The 12,329-nt window shown below is 41.9% G+C and overlaps 1 protein-coding gene across 1 annotated transcript in view; it reads left to right on the forward strand.

Moving 5' to 3' along the window:
- Positions 1–2,164: 2,164 nt before the first annotated feature.
- Positions 2,165–12,329, forward strand: part of RASA1 (RAS p21 protein activator 1) — a 53,626-nt gene continuing 43,461 nt past the window's right edge. The window contains exon 1 of the mRNA XM_025171853.2: positions 2,165–2,649. Within this exon, the coding sequence (XP_025027621.2) occupies positions 2,228–2,649 (422 nt within the window). The 5' untranslated portion in view covers positions 2,165–2,227. The remainder of the gene's footprint in view (positions 2,650–12,329) is intronic.

Raw genomic sequence — 12,329 nt, forward strand, 5'->3', positions numbered from 1 at the left:
GAGCCTGTCATGCCCAAAGTTCTCTGCTAACTTGATTCAGATAGCCAGACTGATATTGCTAATGAATCCCAATGGATCAAATAGTAAAAACGCCCCATAACATTTCTTACTCGTGTCTGAATACCCAACTGAACAAACTGATATAAAAAAATCTCTTCTGCTTTCAAAAAGGGTATCATCTTTGATTGTATGGAAATTTATTTCTAGAACTCCAGGTCTGAAATGGCAAAATACCTGTTTTCATTCGGTTAATGCCAGGATCCCAAGACCAGAGGATCATGGAATCTGAAGGACCATAGGACAGACTGCAGTTCCTACATTTCAGCTGGGAAGAGGCCTGTATTCAGAAACCCCTCTGTAACCCCTATATAAACTTCCAAGGCTTTGCAATTCCTATGCCAGAAATCCAATGTGGGTAAAGCCAACAACAACAAAAGTGGGAGAGGTGGAGATTGAAAAGTGTGCTGTGGAAGAATGGAGGCAATTTTGGAAATGCAGGACCTGAAATCTTCCTGTTTTCTAAATAGAGAGGCAACAGAATATGCATCATTTGTTTCCAAAAGCTGGAGAAAAAAAAATCTTGGAAAAACAAAAGGAAGCGGTGGGGTGGGGAGAAGCTTCTTTATCACCTACAGATTTGGATGAGTCCTTCACTTTTGCATCTTCTGAGCCCTATTAACTGGCCTGTTCTATGTGAAAAAAATTTCTAGCAAAATGCGTTTCTGAAATACCAGATAATAGGAATATATTAACACTTTAACATACAAACTGAAATCAAATCATTTTGAAAACAACTATAATACAGTAATGCAACTTATACCTTTGGCTTTAGAGAATGGAGCCTCGGCTCCAGTCCTAACAAGTGGAATACTGCAACTTCTGCCAAGCCTACTGATGTATATTTTGGGAAAGGGTTGATATATTACTGTTGATTCATTGTTACTGCTTTTATATTTTTATTTTATGGTTTCTTTTACAAGTTCGACATGCTGTAACCTACCCAGAACCTTTTGAGTTGTGCAGGATATAAGAACTGAAAAATGAATAAATGTGCCCAGAACACATTTTCCTCAGATGCTTTTGCAACCCAGTTATAGCCAAGATGTCTTTGAAATAAGGGCCACATTGCTCAGAGAGGTTTATACCCAGTTAAGTATATACAGACCTGTGTTTGCTGATCTGGATGACATTTATTGGGGTTACGTCCAAAGAGAAGCCTGGGCTGAGGGAACCAAGGCCAGCAATAATCCTATTGGTACCTTGCAGCAAGCAAGAAAACACAGGCACATTAACGCACAATCTTAAGGCATATTATCACATTTAACTTGGCTTCAATTTTGTGAACCAGAGGACCACGGTCCACAAAAGTTCTTGCCACACCCACTGATTCATCTGTATCATGATACCGATTGCGTGGCGAGGGATGGCCCCTTTCTTTGCCCCCTTAACTACTGTACAAAGTCACAGGTGGCACTCGCACTTCAAAAGCTAACATATTTAAAATATGGCAGAGACTTTCGTGGACCAGAGATCGTTTCGCGTCTCTTAGGAAGCCTTTATATTTCACGGACTCTAAATCTATGTCTCCGCAATCCGATTAGGATGGCAGACTCTGCTGTTTCCTCAACAGTACTACCCTCCTTCAAGTTCTGACACTCGGAAACGAGGCGCTCCCTTAGTTGTTCGTCGCACCTTCTTTTTCCCAGAGCACCAGGGGCACCTCCTGCCCTCCGCTCGCCCCGAGAATGGCTTTCGCCGGGCACAGCCGCTCCTGCAGAAGTTCTCTCCGCGCTTTTCCTCGTGGCAAACAGTGGCCGCCGAGAGGACGCGCATGCGCCCTGGAAAAAGGGGGTAGGAGAGGAGCGGCAACTGAAAAGGCGAGAGGCGCTGCAGCCTCAAAAGCAGCCCCCCCCCCCCCGAACCCAACAAGGGAGGCTGGCTAAGGGAGCCTGTGAGACGCTGAAGAGTCGCCGCCGCCTTCGGTGCCAGAGGCAGAGGCGGCATGTCACGCTCCCCGGGGTACTGACTCGAGTCCTTCGCTAGCCGGGCGGCTCTCCTATTGTTCCCGTTCCGCGTCCTCGGCAGCGAAGGTCCGCCGGTTCCTCCCTTCCCCGCTGAGGCGAAGGCGGGGGACATCTCTCTCTCCCCCTGCGCCTCTTGGCCGCCTCCTCCCGGCCGCGGGCTGCCCCAGCAGAGGCGGGGAAGGGGTGGGAGGAGCCGGAGCAGCATGATGGCGGCGGCCGAGGCTGGCGGCGAAGAGGGGAGCTCGGGAGCGGCCGGAGAGCCAGGAGGACACTGCCCACCAGCCGCCAACGCTGTCCCCCGTAGCGGGAGCAGCAAGACCGCGGCCGCGGTTCTTCTCGGGGGCTCCGGCCTGAACGCCTCTCCCGGCCCGGGCTCGCTCGCGGTGGGCTCCAGGCCTGTCCCTGCGGAGATGTCCAAGGGGCCGCCACCGGCGGCATTGCCGCTTTCCGAGAGTGGCGGAGCCGCCGTCAACACTGCCGGGGGCTTCCCTCCGCTGCCGCCGCCTCCGCAGCCGCCGCTTCCGGCCGGGGGACTGAGCACCGTGGATGAAGGCGACTCTGTCGACGGGCCTGAGTACGAAGAAGAGGAGGTGGCCATCCCACTGAACGCGCCCCCCACTAACCAGTGAGTATTCACCCCCCCCGCCCCATCTAGTCGAATGATTGAGATGGGGATTCTTCCCAAAAGTCTCGGTTTCCAGCACCGCACCCAAGTGGAAGTGTGTTGTGTATGTCAAACTCTGGGCAAGTCCTGAAAGTTTCTTTGCGCCGCCTCTTTCTCTTCCCGCATCCCGTTGGAAGCTGCCTTGCTTAGTCAACTGCCTGCTTGCCTGGAAAAACTGAAAACCTGAGACTAAGTCTTTTCCCCGCCCTTCCACTTGAAAATAAAAAGAAGCACCAAGGCGTACATTTGACAGTTTTCCTTCGCCTCTATCTGAAGCTTCCCAAAGTGGGCATTTTTGGAAAGCTTAACCATATCTTTAACAGTCCTCAACATTTTTACTTAAGGAATCCAAGCTTGAAACCCAAGATGCTGTATGAGGCTTGCTTCTCTTTTAACTATATTCTTATAGCCAGACAGGTTTGTTTCTGTCTGCTCTCCCCTTATATTCTTCTATATTCTCTTGTAGGATCCTTTTCTTTAGAAGTTAAATAGCTGTCTGAGACTGGTACTTCTTATAGACTAGTATTATTTGATTCTCCTGGTATTACTTTTCTTTCTTTTACCTGTCCTATGTTAAAATGTCCAGGATTGAAAATAGAATTTTCTGCATATAAAGGTTACTATCCTACCATGAAGTTATGCATACTTTGTATGCAAAGCTTGTCATATTAGATGTAAAATAACAAAAATTGTAGTAACATCTCTCTGAAATAGCTGATATAAATAAATTGTCATCCTTTGCATCCGGTCACCTGTCTCTGACATTAAAATGTCTCTATGTGTCTATTGAGTCTGGGCAAAAAAGTTTTTAAATAGATATTTTCTGATGAATAAAAGAAGTGATATGTATTCTGATAATGGATTAACTTTGAAAAGGAGCATAGATGGTGATCCTGACATCAGAGCAGGTTCATGTGGGGACTGAGAAGCTTTAAGTATTTAAGACTGCAAAGGTTTAAACCAGCTTTTTGTAATGTACTTAAAAGCAGAATGGGTTTAGCTTTTCAAAGAAGCAAAATATGTTTCACATCATCCATTGCAGCTAGTGCAAAATCCAGTGACTTCTTATTTCCAAAGAGACTTCAGAGGCCCTTTTTATGGACAGGACATTGCACAAAACTAGATAAAAATTGTTCATCTATTAACAGTTGAGTTTATTGAGGTGGCGCATAGTTGCCCTACAGCCTCATTTGCTAAAATGAATTTCGAACCCTGAAGACTATTTGGGTTTCTAAGTATAAGATCAAAACTATTAAGAAATTAAAGCAGAGAAGAGTAGTAGTTGTTTAGATTTGTCTTATGCTTAGATGGTATTAAATGCCACCAAAGGCTTCAAGAGAATTAGTAAAACCTTCCTTCCTTCCTTCCTCCCTCCCTTAGGATGACCAAAGCTGATCTCATAACAAACCCAGGCTACATGCAAAATTGAAATGATTTAGTGCCTTTCTGGAGGATATGGATGTATCCATCCCCCTACTGTGTTCCTTCCCTGAAAAGGGCCTATTGATGACAAATTAGAACTATTTGAATCTACATGTTGTGTTTTTCCAGTAGTATCCCTATAATTACTTTTTTAAAACGATTGTGAGAAGACTTCTCCTTGAAAAATAAAATAATGGACAAATCTGCTGTACCCAGAGTATTTCAAGAGAGGCATTTAAATTATGTTAATTTAAGTTTATGTTATGCAAATGATATGAATTGACAAAAATGAGATAATTTCTGTCATTTGCATAATGTTGTTGCTAATTGCTGTGAAATTAGATTAAATGGACATTTGGGAGTAATGCCTTTATCTTTTATTGATTTCAATGTAATTATTTGATTGTTGAGAGTCAGGTGGCATACAGGAGTCATTGAGTCGGGCGATGTGCATGTTTAATAAATTATTATTATTAATGGATAACCCCTCTGCCCAATTAGTCCATTAAATCAAGGGTTAACTGTATGCTCTTTTGGATTTTAAATATCATGTGTACAGGTGCCTTACTAACAGGATGAGTAAATATAATTGTAACAAGCAAAGTCATAAGGCTGTGCTCGCAGAGCTGTACAATAAAACAGCTTCATAAAGGTGTGCAGTATTTGGATCTGAAACAGACACCTTAGCTGTACAGGCTGCTCCTTAAAAGAACCATTCAGTTTCCTGGACTTGCATGTTATTTGTGCAGGGACAGGACAATATCTCTTAGAGTTAAAGAGGTGGCAATAGGATATAGCCGCTTGTTTCAACCTCATTAACTGAAATGCCTGTTTTTCTGAATTGAGGAAAAGATATGGTTTTTTTAAGGAGCTGCTGATGGGTACAGAAAGGCCCATACCAGATCCAGATACTGCACACCTGCAGAGCTTTACCTCTTTGCAGCCATTGTGGGAGGTCTGCTCACAAAGTCTTTCTGCATTGGTTGCTGACAAGTCTGGTACTGTGAAATGATAGTGCAAGAAATGTAAAGGGGTAATTTGGGGGAAGATTGGGAAATCCAAACTCACATCTCCCCTAGACAAATCCCTAAAATATGGTAGAAATATTCTAGCCCTGGAAATTGCATGTTAATAAAAAAGTGGAAAACTGTGTGCCCCTCCCTCTGCCACCAATTGGTATCAGTTGGAATTTAAATTTGGTGGGTCCTTTACCACAGATTCTTTTTCTCTGCTTCCGTGGGATAGCCCTGTCTGGGCTAGAATACTGTATACTTAGATGTGCAAACTCAGTGGAGCTTGGCTTTTAAGTCAACATAGAATCACTACAAAAGTATTAAACAGTCTGCAGAGAGCTTCATAAATGATTTTAGTTATTGTGTAATCTGAAAAATACATTTGAAGTAGCATTTTGAAAATCACTGTTGTATATACTACCTCCAGTGACACATTGTTCTAAATAAAGCTTTATATGTTTTATTGCTTTCTTATGTATAAAAGGGTAAGATATAAATATCCCATATAAGGGGCAGGAAATTAATACAATAATGAAATTAATATAAATAACAAAACAATAAATAAATACTGTCCACCATCTTTTTAATCTGAAAAAGTTCTAACAAAATTCTTGAAACATCTATGGCGTTGAATGCAAGTTCTTCCTTGGTAGGGCAAGATTTTCCTTTTGGTAAGCAGAGTTGTAGATGGGATTTATTTGGGTTTTGTTTTTTTTAAAGGGAAAAATTAAACACTTTTGTTAACATATTAGTAATTATTTATACACACACCAATATATAGAAAAAGATTCCCGCTTCCAAAATTTAATTGATTTTGTCTTAATAGTGTAAAATTTTAAAGTGATATTTTGTATACTTTTCTTTGTAGATGTGATTCAGGATGAATTATACAGATATTTATGAAACAGTATGCTTTATGTCTAGAGTTGATACTAGAAATTCCCAGTATCTGGGAATTTCAGATGTAATAATATATTAATAAAACTCTTGAGAAAATTATTTCTGCTATTTGGTAGAACTAGATATTATATTTATTTTCTTTTCAAACTGTAGAATAGTGATTGTATTTAGTAAAGAAATGTGAAAGTAATTTTCTAAGCCTTGTGTGTAAAAATGTTTAACTGATTACAGTACTTCACAATGCAGTTATAAATATAATTACAGAAGATGATCTAAAACTGAAAGCTGTTTTCCAGTATGTGCATTTGAGATTTCAGGATGCAAACAAATTTGCAGTCTGGTGTATATGCTCTAGATGATGAAGTCTGATGTATATATTAAGGACTATTCCAGCACAACTTTGTTAGGAAATATTGGTCTAATATGTTTTAATTTGGGAACTGTAGGGGAGGGAATATGAATCTCAAGGTTTAGTTTTGATACAGTATTCATAACTGGGTTGCAATTTAATTTTTTGTCACATGTTTATATTATGTGAAGTTTCAAGCAAGATGCCTCTAAAGGAAATTTTAAATTCTACAGTTTAAAAAATAGATAAAGATTATACTTATAGTATGGCATACATTATTAGCTTGATTGTGAGAGTCATGTGAGAAAAAGGTTACATTTCAGTAGTATAAACTTACTACTCCAGGTTTAAGTATTGTGGCATCTAATTTTCTTACTGGTTTATAATTCTTCCATGATTATAATGTCTGGATGCATAAATAGAACACCCATAAAAATATAATGCATTATGGAATTGTGATTTGTTTCCCCATTAAATAATTATATTTTTGTATCCTGTAGCAGTATGTGGAACTGTGAGTTCCAATCCATATGTATTTATATGGGAATAAGCACCTCCAAATTCATTGGGAATGAATCAAAGGCTAAAGGGACGTGGCCAATATACATGAGAATTTTTTATTTTATTTTGATTACCATATGAATACTGCAGTAAGTTATACATGGCGCTGCCTTTGAAGTCAGCTTGGAAGCAGGAATTGATGCTGGATAGAGCAGCCAGATGCCTCCTCTGGGAACCCCATTATTCATTTATTTGCTTTATCTGTGTGCCATCCATTCTTGAAAGCTCTGGGCAGCTAACAATCAGAAACACCACCAACCCTCTCCCAAAATAATAAATATACCCACTAATAAAATAACCAAATGCAGTTATCAAAATTATACAAAAAATATATACAAAAACATGTGTTCGCTAAATTCAAATCATCAATCACAGCACTCCCTTCTCCTTAGCTCAATGGAATAACCAGGTCTTAACTGTTGTCCACAGGTGGTAAGGAGAAGACTGGATCTCCATAGGGAGGGAATTCCAGATAATGGAAACAGTGACCAAAATTCCTGCTTCTGAAGCATCATCAGATGGCATTCTCATATAGTTGGGACCTGGAAGAAGTTGACAGTATATTACTTGATCAGATGGGCAGATAGATGTGGTAGAAAGTAGTTCTCCAGATAACCAGAGCCATGGAGGGCCTTAAAGATGACAAGCAGCAGCTTGAATTGCATTCAGAAGCCAATCAGGAACCAATGCAGCTCCTGAAACAGTGGGGTCATGTGACTATATTGGGGTACACCTATCACTGTACGGGCTGCTGCATTTTGTATTAACTGTACCTTCTAAATCCTTTCTAAGGGTAGCCCCATGTATGGAATATTACAGTCATCTAAGCAGGAGGTAACTGAGGCACAAGTGATTGAGCAGGATTTCCCAGCCCAGAAATGGCCAGATTTGGCACACAAGACATAGCTGTATAAAAGCCCTCCTGGCTGCAGCTGCCATCTACTTATTGATCAAGAGTTGTAGTCCAAGGGGACCCTCAGTTTGCAAACTATCTCTGAATGGGAAGTAGAACTCTTTTCAGAGTCAAAAATGATATTTTCATGGAATTGTTTGATCCACAGAAACCAAATTCAGTACATCTTGGAGGTATTCATTCAGGTCCTCATCCAGGCACTGGGTCAACACTTCTGCTACATCACCTGTTTGATCCAAAGCCAAGATGTATAACTGGTTATCATAAGCATATACCAGATTCCTTTCAACAGATGACACCCCCCTCCCCCCATAGTTCCATGTTAAAAGACGTGGAGAGATTAGAGAACAAAGTAGAGGTCTCCAAGGAGATCTTTCTCCCACCTCACCCCCCACAATTGGAACGACCACCTCAGGAAGGACCACTGTAGAATAGTATGCCTCCAATCCCCCAGGGCAATCCAGAAGGATAGGCTTACAGTGTCCGTATCCCAGTCTGTTTGAAAGATCATCCAGAAGTACAACCAGTACAGTTTTCATGATGTACCCTGGTCTGAAACCTGATTGCCAAGATGTAACAGTTACACTAATTTTATGGTTGCTTCTATCAATAGATCTCTGGGCCCAATTCAGAATTCTGGCAATTCCCTATAAAGCCCCATATCACATGGCACTGGGTTAGATTGGGGCTACCTCACTAACATGACTACACATTTCTGGTCTGGTCATCAACAGAGAGCTTGTTGAAGGTCCCACCCTCATATGAAGTAAGAGGTCTGTGGACCAAAAGGAAAACCTTTTCCATAGCAGCCCCTGCATTGTGAAATATGTCCTGGTAGTATGCATAGCCCTTTCTGACATTCTTTTCCAGCAGGCCTTTAGCAACGAGAAATATTTTAAGCAGTCCATCTAGTTTTCTTTATGCTTATGTGTTTCCTTTTAATAATTTAATAATTGTTTTTTTTATACTGCCCAGAGTCTGAAGATTGGTATAGTGTATAAATATTGTAAAATAAATGAATTATATAGATTTTATTTTGGCTAATTTATATTCTATTTTTTCTTCAGAAGCTCGAGAGAGACAGACAGACAGAAACTTTATTTTTGTCACTGATCAATAAAAATACATTCAGTAAAACAAACAAAGCAAAGTTAACCCCTGACATCAATGACTACTGGCAACCATTTGTGGGTAAAGCTTACACATAATGTAGCAAAATTTTGCTACTTTTAAAGATAGATTTATCCTGGTTATCTAATAAATAATGCAAATAAAAATTATTGGAGTGCCCCTGAAATTTAGATAAAAAAAGGGTAATCAGTGGGGGCAAATGTCCTTGTAGATCTAGCAGTACAAAAGAACATGGGCTGTGGTTTCAGTGGCACCCATATCACAAGGGCAGTGTTGAGTTTCATAAGGGGTTTTTCTGTGTTTCCCTTCTAAAACAGCTGGGGGGAGAGCATTAAATCAAGCTAAAGTTAAAGCTCTTCTGAATTTGGGAATTGTGATGTGATATAAATATGAAGCTGGTTTGGGAGCTAAAATTTAATAATTTACAAATAAGTTATGAGAGAAAGGAGCAATTTCTGTTTGGCCTTCTACTGTATGTCTAAGATCCTTTGCCTTAATATTGATCTAGCTTGATCTAGCCCTAAAGTCAAGATTGCATCATTGGAAAGGTCAGCAGTGAACATAGATCTACACAATACCCGCCCTGTCAGATAGGTTTTCCTATTTTTTTCCCGAATCAGTTTACCTTAATGTTGGAGGATCTACAGGTAGTCCTCGAGTTATGACCACTCATTCAGTGACCACTCAAAATTATGATGTTGCTGAATGAGGGTGACTTAGGACCAGTCCATTAAGCTGCGGCCATTGTATTGTCCCCGTGGGCATGTTATCGCCATTTGCGACCTTCCTTGCTGGCTTCCCACAAACAAAGTCAATGGGGAAGCTGGCAGGGAAAGTTGCAAGTTGCTCCTGTAAGTCACTCTCACCACTTTTTTTCCCCAAGGAGCCCCACTATGGAGCACACCCCACTGACTCACCCATGGTCCCCGCCAGCTTGCCTGCACTCCCTAGTGCCTGCCCATGGCACTCCCTGCAGTGCCCCCAGATCTGCCATGCTCCTTGCCTGGGACTCCTGCATCTTCCTGCTTAACAACCTGCATGGTCCTGTTACAATGGCAGCCAGGATTGCTGTTGCTAGGCGATGTGGTCACGTGATGTTGCGGTTTATGACTGCATTGTTTAGCAACAGAAATTTTGGTCCCAATTGCCGTCATAACTCAAGGACTACCTGTACTTAGTTATACAGGTAGTCCTCGCTTAACAACCATTCGTTCAGCGACCCTTTGAAATTACAATGGTCCTGAATTAATAGACTTACGACCTGTGCCCAAAATTATAACTATTGCAGTGCCCCTGCAGTCACATGATCAAAATTCAGGCACTTGGCAGCTCGCCCCCACTTATGACTGCAGGGGTGCTTCAACTCACCCACCCACCTATCTACCCCCCCATCTCTGCCCTTTTGGCCCCCTGCCGCCCTGTGCCCTGTCAGCCCAGCTGACTTTCACTGCCGTCTTCTTGCACAAGTTGTGCCCGGCCTAGCTGCTAGACCCTATGGGGTTGGCTTTGTACGACAAAGAAGGGGAAAAGAGCCGAAAGCAGCCTTTTTTTTTCCGTTCTTCATAGCGCAAAGTCAGCCCCACCCCCTCCCAGGAGCTCCAAAGAGGGCTTTACACTGTGAAGAATGGAAAAAGAGCTGAAAGCAGCCTTTCCCCCCCCCTTCTTTGCAGTGCTCCCTCTTGTCCCTGGGGGCTGGCTGAAAAAGCTCCATGCCAAAATCCAAGCAAGATCTTGGCATGGGGCTTTTTCAGCCAGTCCCCAGAGTCGAGAGGGAGTCTTCTCAGTAGGCGGCAGTGGCTTGAGACCTTCCTTGCCGGCTTTCAGATTGACTTTCTGGGGAAGCTGGCAGGGTAGATTGAAAATGGCAATCACATGATCGTGGGGTGCTTGGCAATTGCAAGCCGCTGCCGCCTGCCAAGAGGAGTCTCTTTTATCTCTGAGGGCTGGCTGAAAAAGCAGGATTTTCAGCCACAGAGGATTTTCAGCCACGGAGTGGAGAGGCTTCAGAAGCTTCTCGACTCGAGCTGAAAATCTGACCGGTTCTGAGGCCCTCGCGCACCTGACCTGTACTGCACCCTCGTGCACCCTAACCAACCCTCCCATGCACTGCCTTGCTCCCTCCCTCCGGAGGGACTTCCTGCCAGCTTCCCCACTGACTTGGTTGTGGGAAGCGGGCAGGAAGTTGCCTTGCCTAACGAGTGGAGCATTCACTTAATGGTAGCAACAGGACTGCCAGGATTGCGGGAACTAAGCGAAGTGGTCACGTGATAATTTGCTTAACAACTGCATTCCTTAGCGACCTAAATTCCAGTCCCATTTGTGGTAAGCAAAGACTACCTGTATAACTTTCAATGAAACTTTAGTTAGGGAGCTGCAGAAGTAAAAAGTTCCTAGGAGGCAGATTGGTAGTAAACCTTTGCATTTGGCAACCATATGTTATGTAACAACACAATATTTTAAATACACAGATCTTTTAATTCATTTTGTATATAGCTATCCAGGTGGTCCAAAGATCTAATATGGGAACCCATAATTTGACTACTAGATGCAAGCCTTGGGCTTAAGTGCAGAATCTGTTTTAGGTTTATGGCAAACTACAGTTTCCTTCACTCACATGGAATGTTAAAGTTGCTGCAAATCTTAACTATTCCAATTTCTTTATATATTAAGGGCAAAGAAAAAATATTTATTTTCAACCTCACCCCTATAGTGAGGGCCTGACAGCTGGCTAAGAGAAGAAAGAAATCATTTTTGCAAGGTAATTTTCCACTCCCAAAGTATTTTTCTCCCAAGTGGCCATCAATGCACCATTATCATCATTCCATAGATAGACAGATGGATAGATAGATAGGGACATTGGTGAGTGGGCACAAGAGATAATTTTTTATAACCTTGTTTTCCATTTCTGCCATAAATGCAGGAGTCATGAGGTTATCTTTTCTTTATTCTGGGCTGGTAAGAATAAAATAATACGAAAAATTGCTGAAACTGCCATCCTTCTCCTTGTCTTTCCTAGAATATTGAAGCTTTCTGGACACAAGATGTTGTAAATGCTAACTTTAATTTTAGGGACAGGGTAGTATAACTCTTCCCCATAAGAAGAATCAGATGTATCTCTTATGCTCTGGTATCTACTTTTGCCTCCTTTCTTTCTTTAGGAGATTCTGAGTGGTGTTAGAGGCATGCAAGGCATGAGACAACAGGCATAGGGGTAATACTGCTTAATATTATTAATACACGTGTGCAGTCCTATCAGTCAGTAGCATGTTTGTGGGATGATGGGAGGCACTTCTTGAAATTACAAAAGACAAGATGGTGCAACACAATATACATTTTTTTTCCTAGTTACTTA

This window comes from Python bivittatus, unplaced genomic scaffold, assembly GCF_059951505.1.
Source record: "Python bivittatus isolate LINGU-HERP-01145 unplaced genomic scaffold, Pbiv_v1 ctg000850_np1212, whole genome shotgun sequence".
Lineage (NCBI taxonomy): Eukaryota > Metazoa > Chordata > Lepidosauria > Squamata > Pythonidae > Python > Python bivittatus.